At 38.3% G+C, this 26401-nt stretch overlaps 1 protein-coding gene and 1 long non-coding RNA gene across 2 annotated transcripts; one reads left to right on the top strand and one right to left on the bottom strand.

The window, feature by feature from the left end:
* Positions 1 to 3605: 3605 nt before the first annotated feature.
* LOC120274627 lies at positions 3606 to 5207 on the bottom strand. Its single transcript, XM_039281166.1, has one exon. The coding sequence runs from the start codon at positions 5205 to 5207 to the stop codon at positions 3606 to 3608; it is 1602 nt and encodes a 533-aa protein (XP_039137100.1).
* Positions 5208 to 24060: 18853 nt separating this feature from the next.
* Positions 24061 to 26103, top strand: LOC120274914. The gene is made up of 4 exons (XR_005541006.1): positions 24061 to 24390; positions 24487 to 24531; positions 24645 to 24712; positions 25948 to 26103. It is a non-coding gene; the product is annotated as an uncharacterized LOC120274914 (long non-coding RNA).
* The last annotated feature ends 298 nt before the right edge of the window (positions 26104 to 26401 follow it).

Genomic DNA, 26401 nt, shown 5'->3' with positions numbered 1-26401 from the left:
GTTTTTTTGTCTTTTAGGGGTTGTTTGGTATAAGTTGCAAAGGCTGGTGGCAAGGGAATCCTTCTACGGAGGAATTCTTCCTGAGTTGGTGTTCTTGTATTGTCTTTTTTTTTTGGGAATTAAAAGCTGCTTCTTTTTCTCTCCTTTCTCATGTTCCTAATAAAGGGAATTCTCGTATTTTTTACTCCATCACAAAAGTTCAAGGCAAATCAATTTAAAACTTAGAGAGCATGAAAAACAAAAAACCTTCTTAATTTATTTATCTGATGTAATTATTGAACTCAGACAAGTAGGCCATGCATGCATGCAGAGAGCCAGGAAACAACCCTGTTTAAATTTTCTGTTTTGGATACTTTAGTTTATTAGTATCTTGTTAACTAGCATTCATAGAACCAAACTGTGGACTGACGAACACCAATTAACTTCAGTTTTGGCCATCTTGCCTTTTCTATCAAACAATTAACTTGGATGTGGTCAGATAAATTTTTTGTAGTATAACTAAAGTTGCTCACAAATTCAGAATAAATTATATTCTAATCTTCTTGCATCTCTTATCAATGTGAATGCTTAATATAAAGCAAAAACAACATATTATCATGGATCAATTCAAAAAGAATGGTTTCAATAAATACTAAGTGCATCCTTCAAAGACCAAGCCTTTCCCTTCCCTTCCCATTCATCTTATATTCATCAACCTAGCTCTTGACCTCACTATTTGCTTAGCTTCTACAAATTAATAGGTTAATTCTAACATTCTTTGATCACTTTGAAAATGAGTTTTATGGAAGTTTATGTTTTGATCTCCATAACCTTTCTTCTTCTCTAAGCTAGCTAATGCAACTATCACTGCACAAGCAACAACACCTTCTACGATGGTGTATGGACAAGCTATTGATCAAGGAATAGCTTTTGTTCTTATGATTGTTTGCTCTGCTTGTTACGTAACTCATTCATTGATTTTATCTTAATATATATATAGCAATTATTGGTCTATATGAGTTCACCTGAATCCCAGCAACAAGGGGAATTCTCACACCTTCTGTTTAATTTTTTTCAAAGGTTCTACAAGATACTATTTAATTGTTAATGATCATGCGCAAATGTCAATGAATATTATGTATTTTTTTCTCAATAATAAATCAATTTGGGCTTGTAGAAAATGCATTTCCGTTTTACATATTTTGTACTTTTTATACTATAAAATGAAAATGCATTTCTAAGACAGTGGAACACTGATGGGGAAGATCTTGTTAGAGAGGAGGAGCAGAGGTCAAGGGAGGGCAAGAGAAGGGAAGAGATAAGGAAGAGGAGAGAAGAGATGAAGAATTGGGATAATAGCTCTGCCACTAGTGTGGCCTTTCTTCATTCATTTAAAGCAAACATGCAACAGTCTGATACGTGGATACGAGATTCCACTTTACATACATTAAACATATAAGGCTTTATTCTTAACATAAGATTCCCTTTCATGTGATTAAATCCATGTACTTCATAGTTCGTGTTAGTCTTTTGTTGGTGCATTTGCTTTTGTGAGTTTTGGGCCTGTCGGCCACTGCATTGTTTTCCCATGCAACAGCATCATTCGCCCCTCCCCCTTCGAAGAGCACCTTGTCCTCAAGGTGGAAAGTAGGATGGTCCTGACGGAATGTGGTAAGGGGTTCCCACGTGGCAGCAGACGCCGGCTGAGAATCCCAGTGAATCAGAAGTTGGCGGACGGGTTGACCTCAGACAAGAATAGTATGAGAGGCAAGGACCGAAAGCGGCTTACGAAGGGGTTGATCATTAAGAAAGGTGTTGGGTAGTGGCACAGGCGAGGACGACGGGTCGCCATGAGAACCTTTCAGCTTAGAAACGTGGAAGACATCGTGGATACGGGCATCAGGGGGAAGTGCGAGGCGATAAGCGACCAGGCCAATGCGCTGGAGGATGCGGAAAGGACCATAGAAACGACGAGAAAGCTTATGAGTTTGGCGGGAGCGGAGAGAAGTTTGGCGGTGAGGTTGTAGGTGAAGGAAAACCCAGTCGTCAACCTGAAAAGTAGTATCAATTTGTTTAGCGTTTGCCTGATCCCACATACGCTGCTGAGCTCGTTGAAGATTTATGCGCAGTGTTTGCAAGATTAAGGAGCGATCAAGAAGGAATTGATCAACAGGGGCACTGGTGGAGGAGCCTGCGAGATAGTCAAGGAGGGTAGGAGGAGTGCGTCCGAACATGGCCTGGTAAGGAGTCATGCCGATTGCGGAATGCCAAGAAGTGTTATAATGCCATTCAGCCCAGGGCAAATCTGGAGCCATTCATGTGGGCGATCAGAGACATAGGAGCGAAGATAGTTTTCGAGGCAACGATTGAGAACCTCCATTTGACCGTCGGTTTGCGGATGATACGCACTGCTCATGGCAAGGGTAGTGCCCTGTAGATGAAAGATTTCTTTCCAAAATGCCGAGAGGAAAATAGGATCACGATCATAGATAATGGAGGAGGGGAAACCATGAAGACGAACAATGTCACGAACAAAAACAGCAGCAACCTGGGGGGCCGTAAACGGAGTTGAGAGGGCGGAAAAATGAGCATGTTTCGTCAGTCGATCGACGACGACTAGAATAGCAGTCTTGCTGAAAGAGGATGGAAGGTGAGTAATGAAGTCCAAGGATAAGGAATCCTAGATTTTCCCAGGGATCGGCAAAGGTTGGAGAAGGCCTTATGGTGCTGTGTTGAAAGATTTAACGGTTTGGTAGATCGAGCAGCGACGAACAAAGTCATGTACTGATTGACGGAGATTAGGCCAATAGAAAATGCTGGACAGTCATGCAAAGGTGCGCTGAATACCTACATGGCCACCGATTGGTGAGGAATGAAACTCCGTTAAAAGTAATGGTTGGAGAGCAGTATCAGCAGGGACTAAAACCGGGCCTTTGTATAAGAGTAAGCCATCTTTGATGGAATGATCAGGATGAACAGTTGGGTTGTACCTGCACGGAACGAAAGAAAGTGAGTAATGATAGATTGTTTGCATATGAAGACCGAAGGGCATCCCAGATGGCAGTCAAGGGTTTAGATAGAGTGGATATGGATTGCATGACTGGACAGGAGCAGCGACATAAAGCGTCGGCAGGGCCATTGAGAGGGCCAGGTTTGTAAATGATATCGAAGTCAAATCCAAGTAATTTGGTCAGTCATCGCTGTTGCTCGGGGGTTTGGATGGTTTGATGGATCATAGTGCGAAGGCTTTGATGATCCGTATGGACTGTGAAGTGTTGGCCTAGAAGGTATTGTCTCCATTTTCGGATGGCCTCGGTTATGGCGTACATCTCCCGGCTATATGTGTAGGCGGCGCGCATTCTTGTGGAAAGTTGTTTGCTGAAGAAGGTAATGGGCCGGCCTTGCTGGGATAGAACGGCGCCGACGCCAACGCCGGAGGAATCAGTGTGTAGTTCGAAGGGACGGGAGAAGTCTGCTAAGTGTAAGACGGGTGTGGTAGTCATGGCATGTTTGAGTTTAGTGAAGGCAGTTGTGGCGGCTTCAGTCCAATGAAATGCATCTTTGCGTAATAAGATGGTCAAAGGATTGGCCAAGGTGGCGTACTTGTGGACAAAACGCCTATAGTATCAAGTGAGACCCAGAAAGCTGTGCAGATTTCGAAGGGATTTAGGGATAGGCCAATCACGAATGATGGAGAACTTGACCTGGTCAACAGCTACTCCATGACCCGAGATGTGGTGACCCAGATAGTCAAGCTCGAGTCTCACGAAATCACATTTTTCTTTCTTGACGAATAAGTGATGCAAGCGGAGTTGGGAGAACACTTGACGGAGATGAGCCAAATGAGCAGTCCAGTCGTGGTTGTAAATAAGTATGTCGTCGAAGAAGACCACGACGAAGCGGCGGAGGACCGTTTTGAACAATGAGTTCATTAAAGCTTGAAAGGTTGAGGGAGCGTTAGATAGGCTGAACGGCATTACCCGGAACTCGTAATGCCCCTCATGAGTGCGGAATGCCGTTTTCTCAATATCAGGAGGATAAATGCGAATTTGGTGGTAACCGGCGCGTAAGTCAAGTTTGGAGAAAACACAAGCGCTAGAGAGTTCATCAAAGAGTTCGTCGACAGTGGGAATAGGGAATCTATCTTTGATGGTGACTGTGTTGAGGTTGCGGTAATCGACGCAAAAACGCCAAGTGCCATCACACTTTTTGACAAGTAAGACTGGTGCTGAATATGGGCTCGTACTGGGTTGTATGAGACCATCCACGATCATTTTAGCGACCAAGTGTTCAAGTTCGCCCTTCTGATAGTGAGGATAACGATAAGGTTTGACATTGACTGGTGGGGTATGAGGCAAGAGGGGGATACGGTGGTCAAAACTGCGAGGTGGAAGAAGAGTGGTCGATAAAGCAAATATGTCTGTGTAGGAGGTAATAAGGTGTTGCAAGGAAGAGAGAAAGGATGCAGGAGCTGAGACCCCGAAACTGGGATGAAGAGGTGGGTCAGGTTTTTCAACTGCTAAAGAGCAAAACTGGGCAACGGAAGAAGTTAGGGAATGTTTAGTGAGTGCAGAAGGGCTGATGTAGGATAGTTGTAGTGGAGTCAAACCGTTGAGCCTAATGGTCGTGCCATGATGGATGAATTCCATCCAAAGGTGCCGGTAGTCAAATAAGACCGGACCTAAATCCGATAGCCACTGAACGCCCAGTACGATGTCAGCACCATATATAGGTAAGAGGATTAAGTCAACAGAGAAAGAGGCTTCACCGAGTTGTAGAGAAACTTGGTGGCACGTACCAGCACAGTCAACAGAGTCGCCATTACCAACAGTGACGCGTAGTTGCGGTGAAGGTTGAATGGGGAGGCCGAGGTGACGAGCGAGCTGTGATTGGATAAAATTATTGGTGGAGCCCCCATCGATGAGGATAACAACCTTCTGACCATTGAGGAAGCCGGAGAGTTTTAAAGTTGACGGAACGAGTTGCCCTGTAAGGGCATGAAAAGAGATGGATGGACTGGGATCGGTCTCCAGGTCCGTAGGAAGAATGGTTGGGTCGTTAAGAGGAGTGATATAAGCTTCAGTGTGTGTGGGTGGAGAGAGCAGAAGTGGGGAATCTTCGGAAAGGTAAACCATCAGACACAGAAATTGTGGAGGGTTGCACTTGTGGCCCGGAACAAACTTGGCATCGCAGTTGAAACAAAGTCCTTTTTTACGACGGGTCGCCATTTCAGAGGGCGTCAAGCGTTTGATGGGCAGGGAAGCAGGACGAGTGCTGTTGGTTGGAGGAAGATGGGGTGCTGGAGGTGGTCGGGACAATGGAAAACAACCTTGGGAAGCAACAAGCCGTGCATCATTGCACTTGTCTTCGACAAGCTTTGCCAAGCCAATTGCATCGTGGAGGTCAGTTGGTCATAACATATAAAGTTCTCGTTGAATGTCCGGACTAAGCCCAGAAAGGAAACAGTTGAGTAGGTTTGCTTGACTGAGCCCAGGGACGCGCGATGACAAACACTCAAAGTCGGCGAGGTATTTCACAATAGAGGACTACTGGCAAAGTTTGTATAGCTGGGCCTCGTGGTTCACAAAGGCAGATGGCTCGAAACGAAGCTCCTTACGGCTGGTGAAAAGTTCCCAGGTGGAGAGTTGGTTGGTCATGGACATCCATTGAAACCAAATGTAAGGCTGTGCTGGTCATGTAAAAGGCTGCCATGGTGATCCGCTGATCGGTTGGCACTTGGTCAAAAGTGAAGAACTTATTAGCTTGGAACAGCCAACCAAGCACATCGTCCCCATAGAAGAAGGGTATTTCAAGTTTAGGAAGGCGATTGAAGGGAGAGGACTGGGAAACTGTGGGTGGAGATGGTGTGGTGGGGGTGGCAACGGGAATCGGTGGGGATGGAGCAGGTGGTGGTAAGTGTAGCAGGGGTGGTTGAGGGGGAGGACGCTCAAGTTTTGCCAATTTGAGCATCATGTCCGCCATAACGGACTATTGGGAGGCAAGGGATTGTTGGATCATGTCGAAAGCGGCAGAATGTTGTTGAACGGAGGCATTCATATAGGCCGATCTTGGCGTCCTGTTGGGCGATCAGGTCGGATAAGGAGGTGAGTTGTTCATCCGTCGCGCGTGCGCGTGTGATCATGCCTTCCGTCATGAGCGGTAGCACAATGGCTCAACGAAAGCACCAATTGATGGGGAAGATCTTGTTAGAGAGGAGTACAGAGGTCAAGGGAGGGCAAGAGAAGGGAAAAGATAGGGAAGAGGAGAGAAGAGATGAAGAATTGGGATAATAGCTCTGCCACTAGTGTGGCCTTTCTTCATTCATTTAAAGCAAACATGCAACAGTCTGATACGTGGATATGAGATTCCACTTTACATACGTTAAACATATAAGGCTTTATTCTTAACATAAGATTCCCTTTCATGTGATAAAATCCATGTACTTCGTAGTTCGCGTCAGTCTTCTGTTGGTGCGTTTGCTTTTGCCAGTTTTGGGCCTGTCGGCCACTGCATTGTTTTCCCATGCAACAGCATCAAACACCTATTCCTTGATTATAAATTTTCAAGGAGAATTTGGTCCTTCTTCAACCAAACTTTTGAACTACACTTATATCCATAGAACATCACTAAAATTTGGACCATATGCCTTCCATCTTTACAATCTCAAAACCAAACCCTTTAGGACCTCAGTTCAAGAGCCATTATGTAGAATATATGGCTAGAACGAAATAATCGCATATTACAATCACTTGCATTACCTCCTTACATTATAATGATTAAAATTGCTAATATGTATCTTTCTTGATTTTAAACAGTTGTAAATAATCAACAACAAGCACTCAGTTAGGCATCCTAGAGGATAAAGCACTCTCTAAACTTCATAGTGTAAGAGTTTCGAATTAATTCGGCGATTCAAATCATAACCTAACACTAGAGTAGGTGATTCCTTCTGTCAACCTATGCAGGCCTGTGTTACCAAATGGTGGCTTTCACCAGCTAGGTTTTTTCTTTTTCTGTCTTGTGGGTTTTGTTCTCTTCTTGTAGTCTCGGCTAGCTTGTCATCTCTAGTGAGAGACCACTAGCTAGTTTTCTCCTTCTTGTTTCGTTCATGTTTGTTTCTTCTGTCGCTTTAATTTAATAAAGTAGTGGATTATCCATTTTTTCAAAAGAAAAAAAAAATGGAAAGACACTGGTTCCGAAACTAAAAGGACATACCCATATATAAAAGTGAAAGCAAATGAAAGAAGAAGCTACAAACTGAACTGAAAAAAGATATGATCAAATAACAGCTCTCTAAAAATTTATCAAACATTGTGGATTAAGTAAGCAATGGTATTAGTCCTAGCCGTATTGAAGATCATGAAAGTTCTTGAAAAATGAGTTGGAGAGATTTGAGATGTTAAAATGTCAATATAGAAGATTTCATTGAAGCAAAATTGATGCATAAACAAAATTTTATATTAAATGAACTTTAGTTATAAGTCATTCATCATAATTAACACCATTAATTATCATTAATTATTCAATTTAGATGTTAACTTGCCGATTAAATGAATGACATATGATTAACTCACAAGTTTTTAGGCAAACCATTGTATCATTTTCAAAATTAATGCAGATGATATTTATTTATCCCAATTTTTTTTTTAAACAAAGAAACCTCTTATGGCCTAATTAATCTTGTTAGCATGTTGTTTATAATTTAACTAATTTGAAAACATAGTTTGATAACTAATGTGGAGCCAGTTCTCAAACGTACATTAATTTCTTTGAATGTTGACCAGGCGTGTAAGAACAAAGTAGTCAACTGAGGTTAAGACAGTTGGTAATACTGTACAGTATTCTTTATCTAATTTTGTATTGGTCCAGGTGGCTTGTTTCAAATAGGTCCAAGTGAATGGATCTTTTATGGGAGATGCTGTATCCCTCTCTTCCAGATTACATGGCAAAAAGATTTATTCTTACGAGATTTGGTAGTCACTTTAATTGGTGTACTACTGTAACTGTCTATTCTTTGATGGTACTTGTCACTTTTGTTTGTCACTTTTGTTTAAAAAAAAAACTTAGGTTATGGTTCATCTGACAAAAAAACTCAGTCAATAATGTCCCAAACGTATTAATTTCTTGCCAATCAATCAAGACCATAACCATTGACTTGTACAGTAAACAACTCATGCATGTTAACATTAAGTTAATTAACATATTCTTAATCAGCTTTTGTAATTTGGATCAAATAAACAGACTTGGTCAGTGAAATGCTCAATCTCCACTAAATTAAATAATCTCACTGGTGAAACACACGGAGACTTAATCAGATTGTTATCTATGTGCTTCAAATTTAACCAATTTAGCTCTTGATTAATATCATTAATTTCAAATTGAGGATTGAGTCATTAAGGGCGGCCTTGACTAACATAATTTATCCCTTGCCACAATCGATCCTATATATACCCACATCCGTCAACCCATCCCTTCATCTCAGTCACAACTCTCTCTCTCTCTCTCTCTCTCTCTCTCTCACGCGCACACACACGCACAGATCGTATTGTTTGGTTATCTTCATAACATTCTTCTTCTCCGGGCTAATGCAACTATCACAGGCACAAGCAATGACACCTTCTCGGTTAATTGATGGGAACCCCATAGATCTAGGAATAGCTTATGTTCTCATGGTTCTTGCTCTTCTTGTGACTTATTTTGTTCATTGATTTACTCAATGAAATTTATAAAATTAATGTTTGTGCAAAGGCAATGGCAATTGTTATTTTGCAATTAATGGTATATGGAATATAACATCGACTAACTTGAAGGAGTTGTGGTAGAATTGGATTCCACCAGAGTCAATTAGTTGTGGATTTGTCGTTTATCCGTAAATATTCAAAATTAATAAATAAATAAATAATTGACTTGATGGAACTGTCATAGAATTGAATTCATTCACTAAAAAAAGAAAAAAACTCTTTAATTAACCAAGTATCAAATGTTTGAATGAGGCAAAGGTGTGGTGCCATTTATTAACGGATAAAAATCATAAGATGTTATCAAACTAAGGTCAAATATCAAAATGGATATCGAACTTCAATTTGTTTCTTTTTGGATATCACACTTTGATTTTGCTTCAACAGGATGGTATCTGTCCATTTTCGATGAGAAATTATTGACGTAGCCATCGAAACGACCATGTGGCATGGGTTTTGATTGATTATTTGCTGATGTGGGAATGTCATCAAGGATATTTTAATCCAATTAATCCACCGCATCAAATTTTTTTGGCCAAATCAGCATCATTCGCCTTTTTCTTCTGCTTCATCTCCTGCCATATGTTCTCCCTCTCAATCTTTTGGTTTTCTTCTTCTCCTTCTTCTTCTTTGCTCAATCCCAAACCATAGCTAATCCTAAACAAGAATTTTGACGGCTAGTTGATAAACCAATTCAAGAATTTTGATTGCTTTAAGTAGAATTGGTGTATGTGTTTCTCTGAATAGCAAACAAACCTATCACATCTCTAAGTCTCAACATTTTGCATTTGATGACACTCATCTCCACTGGTTGTACAAAGGCCAAGCCAGCATCAAGTTCAAGAAATCCCAATATGTCATGATTGGCAAGAAATCCAAGCTCATAAATTTCAGAACTCTAGTAATAGGAGAAAGCAATATAGATAAAAAAAAAGGTGCCCAGAGGATCACAAGTATCTCCTCAATGTTAATCATAATCAATGGAGTAAAACTAAGACCAAACTCTTATTTGATTCCATTGTAAAGAACATGAATATCAATTAACAATCAAACAAAACACAATGGAAAAATGTGCATTTTTTCAAAGGATCATATGCAAACAAAGATAGAGCTCAAAGTTCACCGCAAGAGGTTTCACAAAAAGCATACCGAGATGCAGAAGACCAAGAACCCCTACCAAGGAGATCGAATCCAACAAGCACCAAGAGATTCAATCTAACAAGCCCTCTCTGATCTCAAAGATCATAATGTCACCCTCACCATTTTACTGCTGCTTTCCATCCCTGTAGACCCAACCTCAACCCTAGCCATCTTCCTTGACGACTCAATACTAATGACCCTCCTCCACCTCTGACGGTTAAGGCTGCACATCACATTGATAAGATTATCATTAGATCTAACCAATGAAGATGAGAAGCCATGTTGTTTAGAATTTTGATTGCTGTAACAAGAATTGGTGCATAATTGATCGTCAAAATTCTTGATTAGGATTGGCTATAGATCAAGTTTGAGCAAAGAAGAAGAAGAAGAAGAAGAAGAAAACCTGAAGATCGAGAGGGAGAACAGAGGACATGAGAAGAAGAAGAAGAAGAAGAACCATGATGCTGATGTGGCCAAAAAAATTGATGACGTGGATTAATTGGATTAAAACTATCCTCACTTGCGTTCCCATATTAGCAAATGATTAGTCAAAACCCATGCCACGTGGTTGTTCTAGCGGCCACATCAACTATTTCTCATCGAAAATGGGCGGGTACCTCCCGTTGAAGCTAAATCAGAGTGTGATACCAAAAAAAAAAATGAATTGAAGTTCGGTATCCATTTTGATATTTGACAATAGTTTTGTGACCTCTTAGGATTTTTACCCATTTATTAACATATGATCCTCAACAAAATATCTAGATATGATTAAGTTTAAGTCATGACTTATTGATCATGTTATTTTTATTAATTAAAAAAAAATTGACAATTTTTTAGATTTGCGCTTTAGATCTTCATTAGAGTTCACATTAATTACAACAATGACGTTTAAAACTCATTAACTTGAGAATTAATTACTAGGTAATGTAACTATTAGTTTATGGAAAGAATGAAAAAAAAACATGTTTTTTTAATATAATCTTTTTGTAATATGTATAAAATGTACTTGTAAAAAACTTTTGATGAAGAAATGTATCACGGTGCTGAGATCTCAGGAATTAATGAAATGGACGATGAGAAGGAAGACCAAGACTTAGCCTTCCCACACTTGGACTATGAGACTGACTCGGAAGAAGTCGTTATAGACAAGGTCTCTAGTTTTACGTTAAACTACTCAAACTCAAGATTGACTTTCAACGCCAACCAAGAGGCCATCAATAAGCCAATAGCTCTCCTAGCGAGCTGTAATGTGAGGGTGAGCAGTCACAAGAAGGATAAGAGAGGCTATAACATACCTAAAATTAAAATAGTGTAATTATTGAGTAAGGATATTTTAAATAGTCATTAATGAGTCACGGGACTGAAATAAAAATAAAATAAATGATGGGGTCTATGTGAAAAATGGGTTGTATAGAATTAAAGTAAATCTAGAGTTAATGTGAATAAATTAATATTTATGTAAAAACTTTGTCCCTCTTACTTTTCTCACATAGTAACGGATTTTTCCTTTCTAGGAATTCCAAATTATCCCTTTTCATTTCTTTAATCTTGTGACATATGTAAGTTCTTTTCAAACTAAAAGAGTTAAATAAAATCTAGAGGGTTATTGGCATTCAAGATTAGACTACAAGTGAGCAAGACAGGGATGAAATAGAGGATGGGCATACTTTTGTTAGCGTCTGGGCGAGAGGTAAGTACTTACTTTTAATTGTCGGTAATTGAGTGTCTGACTATATGACATATATATATATATATATGATTGAGCCTATTAGATCTAGTAATTTCTTTGTGAATATATTTTATGAAAATATTTGTTAGGTCTGATGACTTGGATTGGCATTATGTGACAAGCTAGGAGATGACATGGCAAAGAGAAATGATGTGGAAATAGTAACTTGACAAATGAAGAGGTGACAAGGATGATGATGTGGCTAATGCATGGTGACATGGCGCATAGAAACATGAGAACTAGAAGATCATGTTGGCAGAATTTGTTTAGAGAAATTTCTCTCATTGGTTCACATGAAGAATAACAATTTTTGGAAAGAGCATCAAGGTAAAGGGATCTCTCTTAAAAAGGTAAGTTTATATTAGGTATGATTTTATCTATCTTTGGTAAGATCCAAGATGATGAAGTGTATATTTGGCTAACTCTTTTTATGAGAGATCTATTTCTAAAGAGAGGAATAATAAATTAATTGGAAAGATTATCATGAAGATTTCATGGAGCTTAAGATTGTTAGTTAGTAGGCTATTTATGTTCGAAACTATTCAAGGATACAAATCATATATGGTGAGATTTGATTGAAGATTTCAATACCTAAGCTAGGATGATTGAAGATCATGCTTGAAAAATATTAAAGGTTAAACATGGATAAGAGGAGATCAAGTTTAGTAACAATATATTGATGGATCAAATGAAGATCATAATTGAAGACCAAACTTGGACCAAATTTTGAAAGAAGATCGGGAGATATTTTGTGACCATCTTTGGTGAGATGGTGTCGGGCCTTGGTGGGTGCGATCCTCACGAGAGAGACTTGGTGAAATGATGTGTGGAAGGAAGCGGTTGTAGGTATAAGCTTGGGATGAGTTAATTGCTACAAAGCCAACTGAAAGAGCCGGGAGGGTTGAAGGTGTCGCAAGTTAGGTTGTAACTGGGCTAGAACTCAGTCAGGTTCGAGCAAGGTGGGCAGTGTTGCAAGTCTGGTTGCAACTGGTGTTGGAACATCTAACTTTGGAAGGTGTCCAAGTTATGAAGCCACGGAGAAGTCTAAAAGATGAAGATCTATTGGGGCATAGGTGCGTCTATATAAGATACCCTGTTTGAAGATTTATGATAAGCCACACGTGAGAGACGCCAAGGTGTGTGGGTTAAAGAGAGTGTGCATCGGGCAATCTTAAGAGGGTTTTCTTTGTTATTGTGTGAGTGAGAGAGTGTGTTGTACTCTTCATTCCTTACCTCTTTTAGTCGATTGTTTCTCCTGTCTTGGCCTTTGAGATGTAGGAAAGATTGTGCCGAATTGGGTAACCAACTTGTGTGTTTTCCTTCTCTTGCATGGTTGTTTGTGTGTGTTTTAATTTCTTGTGATATTGAGCATTTATTTTTTGCACACCTACCTTTCTGGAACTAATAAGTGGTATTAGAGCTTGGTCACCATTGTTTGCTTTGGTTTAAAAGCCGGTGAAGTCCAAATAAGTTCCAACGATGGCCGCAAGAGAAAGGAGTGCCCCTCATATAACCACCGCTACTCAATGGTTCTAATTATCCATATTGGAAGTCACATATAAAGGCATTTATCAATTCCCTCAATAAGAGTGCGTGGACCACAGTGGAAGAAGGTTGGTCTCCTCCATTAAAGTGGATGCTTAGAAGAATGAGATCAAGAAGAAAAGAGCAAATGGAGTATAGAAGATACAAGCAAAGCTAATGAAAATGGAAAGGCTCTCAATGCTAAATTTGGAGGAGTTGATGAAAATCAGTTCAAATATGTTGTAACTTGTGAATCGGTAGAGGAAGCTGGGATATATTTCAAAGAATACATGAAGGTACAAATCTTATATGTATCTCAAAACATCAAATGTTAACTAGTAGGTTTGAGAATCTCAAGATGGAGGAAGATGACACTATTGTTTTATTTAACGCCAAATTGTTGAACATAGAAAATCAAGCATTCCAACTTGGCAAAAGATACTCAGATGAGAAGCTAGTCCAAAAAGACTCTTAGGTCTCCACCAAAGAGGTTTGAAGCAAAAGTGGTTGCAATAGAAGAAGCTAGAGACGTCACAACCATGTGACTTGATGAGTTGATGGGTTCATTTCAAGCATATGAGATGAACCAGAAGATGGATAGAAAAGAAGAAGGCATGGCGCTAAAAGTAGAAGCTGAGATACAAAGGGTGTTGTAACAGGTTAAATTACAACAGGAAGATAACCATAAAGAGGAAATTGCTCTATTGTCCAAGAAGTTACACAAGGTGTTTAGACAATGCCGGATAGGAAACAGAAGACCCCAAAAAGAAGACTCCAAGGAAGAAGAGAAGAAAAGTGAAGAAGAAGACTACAACAAGAGAAGTAGAAATATAAAATGCTGAGAATGTGGTGCCATTGGTCATATTACGAGTGAGTGTCCCAATACCTTGAAGAAGAATAAAAAAGCACTTAAAGCCACTTGGAGTGATTAAAGAGAAACAAAAGATAATGAAGAAGAAACAAAAAATCTTATCAATCACTATATTAGTTTTCCAACAATCTTCTCCAGCAAAATCATGAGTGTTGGAAACTGTGTTGCAACATTAGAAAAGTAACATCTGAAGACAGATGATAGTAACTATGGGGAGATAAGCGAGAAAGATCTTCTGATTGGGTATGAAATAATGCTTAAGAAATTTGACAAAATGATCCTCTAGAATAGACAACATGAAGAAGAAAAAGAAAGTATTCAAAAGAAGTTGATTGAATGTGAGAAAAAGTTGATTCATGCAAAAAAACCTATTGACTCCATGAACAAAGGAAAGGCTAAATTTGTTGAAATTCTCGCTCTTCAAAGACCACAAAAATCCAAATCTGGCATTGGATATATTGGAGAAACGCTAGGATTGAAGAAAGACTAATTAGAGAAGGTCTTTGTGAAGGCTCAACAAGAAGGGAAAGATAAGCCTAAGACAAAATCGAGCAAAGAAGCACCTGCCTGCTTCTTTTGTGGAAAAAGTGGCCATATTTGACCCAAATAAATTAAATTAAAATAAAACCTAAAGAGTGGGAGGATAATTGGTTATACTCAGAAGACTATAAAAAAAGGATTAATGGTGAAAGTATGATGATAAAAAAGATATAGATCAAGAAAAATGTCAGAATCAGAGAACAATCAAGTTCTATAGTTGCAACAATAGGCTGCAATAAAAAAATTGTTGACCAAGTGTCCCAGAAATCAAACCAAGAGAAAATTCTCAGTTGGGTGAAAAGCCCAAGCATTTTGTAATTGTGTTTATTTTAAAAAAAAATGAGAAGGAAAAATCTTTGAATAGCTTTTATCAAAGATATTTATTATTTTTGAAAAGACGCCTGATTGTTTACAACTTTCCAAGATTAAAAGAGGGGTTTTCAATAACCTAAATTCAATTTCTAAAGAGATAGCAGGCTTTGGAAGAAGGAAAGAGAGGAAAATTCAAGATGAAGATGAAGATAGTCGCCCACAGAGTTCCAAAGAAGCAAAGAGAGGCTAGAAGTTCATCTTAAGCAATGGAGAAGCCTGATGACACAAAAAAGTCCTTTCCTGAAGCATCAAAAGATTTATCCATGGCCATTATTCCTTATGAAGCCCCCGTTCCTTTAAAAGAAGTATCTCCAAAGCCAACTAAAGAAGAAAGAAGAGATCCAATGGCTTGGCTCTCCAGGCATCTACCAGAATTATTCAAAAAAGAATGAAAAATCCATGAATCAGCCTCAATAGGTAAGTCAACTAAAGATGATCCCTATGGATTAATGAATGATGCGTTTTCAGGAATTTTTAATGAAAAAAAAGAAGATGGAATCTCAAAAGGAGGGATCGTTCAAAGATCAACCATTGGGGCTCTTCATCAATTTTTGAAGAGAAAGAAAAACGCAAGGTTTCATACAGCTGGAGAACTGAATTGTTTCATAGTCTTCTAGAAGTACTAGGAGAGAAGAAGGTATCTGAAATTCCTCAGTTTGATTTAGAGGAAAGGTTCAAAGATTTTGCAGAAGATGCTGCAACATCAGATGTACTTAAGACTAAGATTGATCAAAACAAGGAAGAAGTTCAAGAGAAAGTTTCTACAAGAGCATTGGAAGAACCAGCTAGTAATGTTGAAAAGAAAGGAAAAAGTGTTTTGGTTGATGAAGAAGATGGAGAATTGACTCATTCCTCTAGCATTCACAAATCCAACATTGATGAAGATCTAGAAGAAACTATGCAAAAGATTTTAGAGGAAATGAAGAATTCAAAAGAAAAGAATCAAGTTGAAGATACAAATTATGTTCCTTCCCCTGTTACAACCTTAGAGAGCTCACATTGCTCTGATAATATTCTGTTGAAACATTGAGTAGAGGATTTGTTGAAGAAAAAAAAAGTGAGCATGCAATGAAGAGAAAGGAAGGTTATGTTCTTCGAAGTGAGAAAAAGGAAACAGTCAAAAAACCAAAATTGAGGACTTTATCAGAATATGAAGATATTGAATTCCAGATCAGGTCGTTAAGTAAGAACAAATATATGGAAAAGAAAGTGGAAAAAGTCTAATCAAAAGGCAAAAAGAATTCTGGTAACACAACCATTGTGTCAAAGAAGATTTTTCTGAATGAAGACTTTAAAAAGAGATGGAAAACCATCTGTGATTGAGGGATGCTCATTGAAAAAGTAATTGATGATGTTGCTTTTAAAAAATATGGTTTGACAATGTTCTTTACTATGAAAAGATTAATAAAACTTAGCCATGTTTGCAAAAAGCTACAATCCCACTCTCGTGCAAGAATTCTACAGCAACTTGTCTCCTACAATCAAGATTTTAAAAGCCAGGGGATATCAACAGGTCCTTGTGAGAGAAAAGATGGTGAAATTCTTACCAGATAGCATCAAATGAATTTCTGGAATATCCTACTGAAGTTAAAAATGGTGTATTTGATAAAGGATTTAAATATTCTGAGAAAGTGATGAAAGAAATCATTGGTGGAAAATGCAGCATCTAGGGACCAGATTCAAGACTTCCAGCATCCCAATTAACTATAAAGTATAATGTCTTCTTCAGAATAGGGATATTTAGTTGGTTTGCAACAACCCACAACTCAAGGATTCTAAAGGAGATGGTATTGTTACTGTATGCCATAGTTTCTGGAAAAATTTCAATCTGGGGCAGTTTATTTTTTATAAGATCACTAAAGTATTAAACATTTCTGCAACCATGAGCCATCTTGGCTATCCAGTTCGCATCACTTAGTATCTATTGTAACACTAAATACAGCTTAAAAAGTCTGAGATGGTGTCAAGTATCAAAAAACTCAGGATATCACCAAAGCTCTTCATCATTAGGAAGACGATTGATCTACCTATTGGAAGACAGTCACTACCACCACTTCTTACTGCTGAAGTTAATGTCTCAAGTCTACACATTGATGATAATTATGAGAAATCATTAATTAAACAGCTGAAGGACTTGGCTAGGAGACACAATGTATTGTCTACAGAACCGATCATCATTATTGAACAGATGCAGAGTATCCAGGCTCTCCTTTCAGTTCTCAGGTAGAAGAAAAGGGGAGCGTTATCAACCACCACCCTTGCTACCTAGGGGGAGTTGCAACAAAAAGGGAGAATCACCTCTTATGGATGTTCAAGCAAGACTTTGCCATCATCTACTACAAAGGGGAAGAATTACTGCCTTCTGCCATTGCCTGTGTTTATCTAAATCGTTTTGACTTTTATTGAACATTTTTGTATATATTTAGTCCTTGAAGTGTTTAAGTTGTTAATAGTATTTGCTTTTAGACTTATGCTTTTTGCTAGTATTGTTAATCACACTAGTTGTATGTTATTATTTATCGTGTTATATCTATTTGTAATGCAATAACTAGATGATGTCCTATAAACAATCAAAGTGAATCATGTTCAGGTTTTCGTACATTTTGTAAAAGAGTGTTGTAACCAGTGTTAGTCTTGCATAAATCTGGAAAAAAAGATTGTGCCAAATAATGCCAAAAGTGGAGATTATTAGGTCTGAAGACTTGGATTGGCATTATGTGACAAGTCAGGAGATGACATGGTAAAGGGAAATGACATGACAATGGTGACTTGACACATGAAGAGGTGACAAGGATGATGATGTGGCTAATGCATGGTGACATGGCGCTTAGAGACAAAAGAACTAGAAAATTATGTTGGAAAACTTTGTTTAGAGAAATTCCTCTCATTGGTTCACATGAAGAATAGCAATTTTTAGAAAAAGCATCAAGGTAAAAGGATCTCTCTTAAAAAGGTAAGTTTATATTAGGTATGATTTTATCTATGTTTGGTAAGATACAAGATAATGAATTGTATCTTTTGCAAACTCTTTTTATGAGAGATCTGTTTCTAAAGAGAGGAATAATAAATTGATTGGCAAGATTATCATGAAGATTGCATGGAGCTTAAGATGGTTAGTTAGTGGGCTATTTATGGGTGGAGCTATTTAAGGATACAAATCACATATGATGAGATTTGATTAAAGATTTGAAGACCCAAGCCAGGATGATTGAATATTATACTTGGAAGATATTGAAGGCTAAACTTATATATGAGGAGATCAAAGTTTAGTAACAATATATTGATGGATCAAATGAAGATCTTAATTGAAGACCAAACTTCGACCAAATTTTGAAAGAAGATCGGGAGATATTTTATGACCATCTTTGGTGAGATGGTGTCAGGCCTTGGTGGGTGCAATCCTCGGGAGAGGGATTTACTAAAATGACATGAGGTAGGAAGTGGTTGCAGGCAGGAAGAGCGCATGATGAGTTAAATGCTTCGAAGCAAACTGAAGAAACCAGGAGGGTTGAAGGTGTTGCAAGTTCGGTTATAACTAGCCTAGAACTCAGGTAGGTTCATCAAGGTTGCCAGTGTTGCAAGTCCGATTGCAACTGGTGTTGGAACATCTAACTTTGGAAAGTGTCCAAGTTGGGAAGCCACGAAGAAGTCCAAAAGAGGAAGATCTATCGAGATGTCTATATAAGATATCTTGCTTGAAATTTTAGGATGAGCCACGCTTGAGAGACCACAAGGGTTTTCTTTGTTATTGTGTGAGTGAGAGAATGTGTTGTACTCTTCTCTCCTTAACTCTTTTAGTGGATTGTTTCTCCGAGCTTGGCCCCCAGATGTAGGCAAGATTTTGCCAAACTGAGAAACCAACTTGTGTGTCTTCTTTCTCTTGCATGATTGTTTGTATATGTTTTAATTTCTTGTAAGATTGAGCATATATTTTTCACACACCTACCCCCCTCTACAACTAACAATATTGAGTAATGTTGTTGTTAAATAGATGATATGCTAAAATTTGTATTGTCATATGAATAGTATTTAAAATTTTGTTTGAGATATGAATGTGTTTGAAAGAAGATAATGGATATATGTGGTCAAACCGAATTGATTTGATATTGAGATGCGATATACGAAATAATTGGAAATGATAGATGATCAGTATTTGCCTAGCTTGATTGGGTATGTCCTTCAGCCTAATCTTGCATGTTGTGATCATATTAGCACTTGTCTATATAGGTGACGATATGGTGTTGCCATTTGTGTATATAGATGAAGATAGGATGCCAATGTACTGTGTCCATATAAGTGATGATACTAATATTTGGGATTAATGAGATTTGGATGCATGTCTATATAGGCAACAATAGTGCATACTCGGGGAGAAATAAATTTAGGCCTTTGAACATGCTTAGTTAGATTAATCATGATTCAAATAAATACAATGGGATAACAGATAGCGATATAGAATAAGTAAACAATATGAGAATTTAAATTTACATGATTGATTTTGTATATTATTTGATACTTTATATTTCTTATTATGAAAAATTTAATTGATATAAATGATTGCATGTTATAAATTATATTACATTGTATGAGTACCTACATAATAATATAAATATAGTACTTAGTGAGCCGATAGCTCATCTTTTGTCATCCATTTTTCAGGAGTAGATGGTTGAAGTTCCTTTCTTCATAGCATGAGTCGTTTCCTCTATTGCTTAGGTCAGCTAGTAAATGGCGACTCATTCTACTTTTAATTATAATAGTTTGTGTTTCATTAAGTTTGAATTACTACATTAAGAGAAATGTTAGAATTTGAAAACAGATACTTGAGACTGTGTTTATGTTTATTATAGTGGATAATTATTATTGTGTTATGCATTAAGTTTTTGTGACATATCATTGCAGGTTATTTATTAATTTATTTTATCTATAAATGATATTAGAGAGAAAAGGGGTGTTATAGAGGCCTATTGCCATTGTCCTTAGGAGTAATGCTATTCATCCCGAGAAAGCTTCCCGATTTCATCGTCCGAACCAAGTGGATGCTCCATGTGATCTTATTTTCTCTCTCCTACTCACTCAATGTAAAAATTATATCACCGATCCTTGAAAACGAAAATCATTGTCTTGATGAGAACCAAGTCCATCTCTAAATCGCTTCCTTTCCCTTGAGTATCCTCCATTAAAGGACCAAATCACATTTAACCCAAACTAGAATTGAGCCCAAAAAGAACCAAAAACCACAAAAAAATTTATGAAAGCTCAACAAGACAATAATTCAAATCTCAGAGATATGGAAAACCACCATCTGAGATCTAAACAACACAATAACACAAATCCTGTTTGTGATCTGAGAGCTGCAACTTCCGCGATCTTCGGAGCGCGGAGAAAAAGAAGAGAGATCCTTTGCGACTCTTAGGTACATTGATGGCGGGTTTGGTACTTGTCTTGAGATTGTAGAGAGAGAGAGAGAGCAAATGGATGGCGGGTTGCGAAGGAATAGATGGATTTGTGACCGTGGGACGTCATAGTCTCCTTGAGAGAGTGGTGCGAGGAAGATGAAGATGAGCAACGAGGTTTGTCTGTCGAGGCGGAGATAAAGACAGGGCAAGCATGGAGATGAAGACGGGTAGGGCTTTGACTAGTGAATATATATATTTTTTTACGATTGAGTAGGAGAGAGAAAAATAAGATCACGTGGAGCATCCACGCAGTTTGGGCGATGAAATCGGGAAGCTTTTTCGAGACAATAGAATTACTCTTTCCTGAGTAATGCTATTCATCCCGAGAAAGCTTCCCGATTTCATCGTCCGAACCAAGTGGATGCTCCATGTGATCTTATTTTCTCTCCCTACTCACTCAATGTATTATATCACCGATCCTTGAAAAACGAAATCATTGTCTTGATGAGAACCAAGTCCATCTCTAAATCGCTTCCTTTCCCTTGAGTATCCTCCATTAAAGGACCAAATCACATTTAACCCAAACTAGAATTGAGCCCAAAAAGAACCAAAACCACAAAAAAATTTATGAAAGCTCAACAAGACAATAATTCAAATCTCAGAGATATGGAAAACCACCATCTGAGATCTAAACAACACAATAACACAAATCCTGTTTGTGATCTGAGAGCTGCAACTTCCGGCGATCTTCGGAGCGGCGGAGAAAAGAAGAGAGATCCTTTGCAGCTCTTAGGTACATTGATGGCGGGTTTGGTACTTGTCTTGAGATTGTAGAGAGAGAGAGAGAGAGAGAGCAAATGGATGGCGGGTTGCGAAGGAATAGATCTATTTGTGACCGTGGGACGTCATAGTCTCCTTGAGAGAGTGGTGCGAGGAAGATGAAGATGAGCAACGAGGTTTGTCTGTCGAGGCGGAGATAAAGACAGGGCAAGCATGGAGATGAAGACGGGTAGGGCTTTGACTAGTGAATATATATATATTTTTTTACATTGACTGAGTAGGAGAGAGAAAATAAGATCACGTGGAGCATCCACGTGTTTCGGGCGATGAAATCGGGAAGCTTTTTCAGGACAATAGAATTACTCTTTCCTGAGTAATGCTATTCATCCCGAGAAAGCTTCCCGATTTCATCGTCCGAACCAAGTGGATGCTCCATGTGATCTTATTTTCTCTCTCCTACTCACTCAATGTAAAAATTATATCACTGATCCTTGAAAACGAAATCATTGTCTTGATGAGAACCAAGTCCATCTCTAAATCGCTTCCTTTCCCTTGAGTATCCTCCATTAAAGGACCAAATCACATTTAACCCAAACTAGAATTGAGCCCAAAAGAACCAAAACCACACAAAAATTTATGAAAGCTCAACAAGACAATAATTCAAATCTCAGAGATATGGAAAACCACCATCTGAGATCTAAACAACACAATAACACAAATCCTGTTTGTGATCTGAGAGCTGCAACTTCCGGCGATCTTCGGAGCGGCGGAGAAAAGAAGAGAGATCCTTTGCAGCTCTTAGGTACATTGATGGCGGGTTTGGTACTTGTCTTGAGATTGTGGAGAGAGAGAGAGAGAGCAAATGGATGGCGGGTTGCGAAGGAATAGATGGATTTGTGACCGTGGGGACGTCATAGTCTCCTTGAGAGAGTGGTGCGAGGAAGATGAAGATGAGCAACGAGGTTTGTCCGTCGAGGCGGAGATAAAAGACAGGGGCAAGCATGGAGATGAAGACGGGTAGGGGCTTTGACTAGTGAATATATATATTTTTTTACATTGGTCGAGTAGGAGAGAAAAATAAGATCACGTGGAGCATCCACGTAGTTTGGCGATGAAATCGGGAAGCTTTTTCAGGACAATAGAATTACTCTTTCCTGAGTAATGCTATTCATCCCGAGAAAGCTTCCCGATTTCATCGTCCGAACCAAGTGGATGCTCCATGTGATCTTATTTTCTCTCCTACTCACTCAATGTAAAAAATTATATCACCGATCCTTGAAAAACGAAATCATTGTCTTGATGAGAACCAAGTCCATCTCTAAATCGCTTCCTTTCCCTTGAGTATCCTCCATTAAAGGACCAAATCACATTTAACCCAAACTAGAATTGAGCCCAAAAAGAACCAAAAACCACAAAAAAATTTATGAAAGCTCAACAAGACAATAATTCAAATCTCGAGATATGGAAAACCACCATCCGAGATCTAAACAACACAATAACACAAATCTGCTTTGTGATCCGAGAGCTGCAACTTCCGGCGATCTTCGGAGCGGCGGAGAAAAGAAGAGAGATCCTTTGCAGCTCTTAGGTACATTGATGGCGGGTTTGGTACTTGTCTTGAGATTGTAGAGAGAGAGAGAGAGAGCAAATGGATGGCGGGTTGCGAAGGAATAGATGGATTTGTGACCGTGGGACGTCATAGTCTCCTTGAGAGAGTGGTGCGAGGAAGATGAAGATGAGCAACGAGGTTTGTCTGTCGAGGCGGAGATAAAGACAGGGCAAGCATGGAGATGAAGACGGGTAGGGCTTTGACTAGTGAATATATATATATTTTTTTACATTGACTGAGTAGGAGAGAGAAAATAAGATCACGTGGGGCATCCACGTGTTTCGGGCGATGAAATCGGGAAGCTTTTTCAGGACAATAGAATTACTCTTTCCTGAGTAATGCTATTCATCCCGAGAAAGCTTCCCGATTTCATCGTCCGAACCAAGTGGATGCTCCATGTGATCTTATTTTCTCTCCTACTCACTCAATGTAAAATTATATCACTGATCCTTGAAAACGAAATCATTGTCTTGATGAGAACCAAGTCCATCTCTAAATCGCTTCCTTTCCCTTGAGTATCCTCCATTAAAGGACCAAATCACATTTAACCCAAACTAGAATTGAGCCCAAAAGAACCAAAACCACACAAAAATTTATGAAAGCTCAACAAGACAATAATTCAAATCTCAGAGATATGGAAAACCACCATCTGAGATCTAAACAACACAATAACACAAATCCTGTTTGTGATCTGAGAGCTGCAACTTCCGGCGATCTTGGGAGCGGCGGAGAAAAGAAGAGAGATCCTTTGCAGCTCTTAGGTACATTGATGGCGGGTTTGGTACTTGTCTTGAGATTGTAGAGAGAGAGAGAGAGCAAATGGATGGCGGGTTGCGAAGGAATAGATGGATTTGTGACCGTGGGACGTCATAGTCTCCTTGAGAGAGTGGTGCGAGGAAGATGAAGATGAGCAACGAGGTTTGTCTGTCGAGGCGGAGATAAAGACAGGGCAAGCATGGAGATGAAGACGGGTAGGGCTTTGACTAGTGAATATATATATATTTTTTTACATTGACTGAGTAGGAGAGAGAAAATAAGATCACGTGGGGCATCCACGTGTTTCGGGCGATGAAATCGGGAAGCTTTTTCAGGACAATAGAATTACTCTTTCCTGAGTAATGCTATTCATCCCGAGAAAGCTTCCAGATTTCATCGTCCGAACCAAGTGGATGCTCCATGTGATCTTATTTTCTCTCTCCTACTCACTCAATGTAAAAAAAAAAAAAATTATATCACTGATCCTTGAAAACGAAATCATTGTCTTGATGAGAACCAAGTCCATCTCTAAATCGCTTCCTTTCCCTTGAGTATCCTCCATTAAAGGACCAAATCACATTTAACCCAAACTAGAATTGAGCCCAAAAGAACCAAAACCACACAAAAATTTATGAAAGCTCAACAAGACAATAATTCAAATCTCATAGATATGGAAAACCACCATCTGAGATCTAAACAACACAACAACACAATCGGGAAGCTTTTTCAGGACAATAAAATTACTCTTTCCTCAGAGCCCTCTCCCTTTCCACTCTAATGTCTCTCCCTCTTCTTCTCTTACTGCAGTGAATCTTTGCTGGCTCTTCTTCTTATTTTTCTTTACTGAGCAATTGTGCTTGCCCTTCAACGCCCTCTAGCAGGCCTTAAAGAGGGCCTTCATCACACTGCAAGCTCTCAATGGATTAGGTTTTCCCGTGGTTCATCTCTCCCTGGTATCTCGATCCGTTCCTATCATTCTCTGATAATTTTGATCTCCTTTTTAATTGCTAATGATGGTTTCTTGAAGAATATTTTGTTGTTTGGTTTAGGTGAAGCTCTTGTTGATCTCTCAAGGGGAAGGAAATGGTTGTCAAGTATGTCAAACAAACCCTTTTCCTTTTGATTGATTAGTGTTAATCACACATGGTCTTGGTTGTGAATCTTTTGGATTGAAGTTGTTTTGCTAACTATAGTATTTTGCTTCTAGGACTGACATTTGCCACTTAATTGCAAGGGAGCATAAGTTTCAATCTCGGGCTTGCAAGGGATATGAGGGTAAGACTTCTTTCTTTGATCATTTATAATTCTTTGAAACTAAATTGTAATATATATTAGACTAGGGTTCGTTGTGAATATTGTGCTCTTACATTGGGCTTTTTGATCCATCGGTTTGTATTGATTTGTTAATAGATTGTAGACAATAGTACTATTGTGATCCTATTGTTTAATATTGTGCTCTTAAATAATTTTCTTATTTTTTTTTAAAGTTTTTATCTCTTGTGAATGATACCATAAGTTTAGTTGTATTTTTTTTGCGACATAAGCATAAGCATTCTGGGTTCTCACACGCAGGTTTGTTTTCTGGTTCTGCTTGATTCTGGGTTCTCAGTTTTTATTAACTTAATAAATTTAGCCACTACCTTTTGTTGATTCTAGTTTTGTTTTGTTGCATTAGAGCTAGTAACTGCGCATGATGGTGAATTCTAGGTTTTTTCAGCATCTCTCTAAATTGCCCTTGGTGAGTGAACTACATGGAGAATTAATCTAGACTATACTCTTATACTGACTTAGCACTAATAATCAAGTAAAGCTTATTTGCACTAAAGGTAGACTATACGTATACACACCAAGTTTATGTAAATGATGATTATATTTTAATAAATTAATACTTATTAAGCTCGAAGCTTTTCATTCAGCCATAATATTTTTCAATATATGATGACTTGTATTCTGAAGTAACCAGCACTCAACTTAAAATAAATCAAACTCTAAAGAGAATTCGATCTGTTGCCTTCATATCGCTTCTGCATTTTTTTAATGTTCCCCTCGTAAAATTAATTATGGTTACGATATTGGCAACCTGGACTTGTTCACGATTCATGAGAGTAGGATGATGATTTTATCAAGTTCCGCACTACCTACACGTTAAGCTTTTTATTTGTTTATTTAGTTTAGTTTATGTGAATGGAATCAATCCAGAAATAGATAATTATGTACCATCCAAACATCTACTTCTTGTAGACAAAGTGGAGCCATTGACTGGCACTTTATTTAAGCCATCAAATTAACTTAGGAAGGATGATAACAAGTAGTGGCTGATAGATACTACACACCAACTATATTGTTTACACACGTAGTTTATGTAAATAATGAATATATCTTAATAATTAATAAGCTCAGAGTTTTTCATTAAGCCACAATTTTTCATTCACCTTCATCTGCATATTGGTTTGCAATGACCGGCAGCGCCTGGTATAGAAGACTTATTTAATTTGAGTTTCATTTTTCAGGTGAGGTTCATTACAGGTCTAGCTCTACTTTGGTTCTGGTTGTTTTCACCAGTTGTAAAAAGCCACATACAGTGAAACCACCCAATTCCACATAGTCCAAGGCTCCCCACTCTCGTCATCCTTTCGCATATTTTATTTGTGTGGCACATGCTCCTGCTTCCCATCTCATATATATAATATCTTTTCACAATATTTTTTTTATTAAAGCTTTATTATAGCTTTATTAATTATATTGTTCTGAATTTTTTTTTTGTTGGGATTGTGCTGAATCCATACTCTAAATAATTGAGGCTAGGATTTATAAAAAAATAAGTGAATCCAGTAATTATCAATCTCTAGCAAACTTAATAGAACCTCATATATGATCATCTAAATTTTTTATTTTTTAATTAAAGTAGATAAACCACAACTTTATTGAAAAAAAAAAGCGAGCAGAAACAGAAAGAACAAACAA

This window comes from Dioscorea cayenensis, chromosome 13 (assembly GCF_009730915.1).
Source record: "Dioscorea cayenensis subsp. rotundata cultivar TDr96_F1 chromosome 13, TDr96_F1_v2_PseudoChromosome.rev07_lg8_w22 25.fasta, whole genome shotgun sequence".
Classification (NCBI taxonomy): domain Eukaryota; kingdom Viridiplantae; phylum Streptophyta; class Magnoliopsida; order Dioscoreales; family Dioscoreaceae; genus Dioscorea; species Dioscorea cayenensis.
Note: the sequence above shows the minus strand (reverse complement) of the source record. Positions and strands in the feature narration are given on the sequence as shown.

Excerpts from the sequence above, each read along its gene's own strand:
- LOC120274627 (XM_039281166.1), bottom strand. The coding sequence starts at position 5,207 with ATGGCGACCCGTCGTAAAAAAGGACTTTGTTTCAACTGCGATGCCAAG.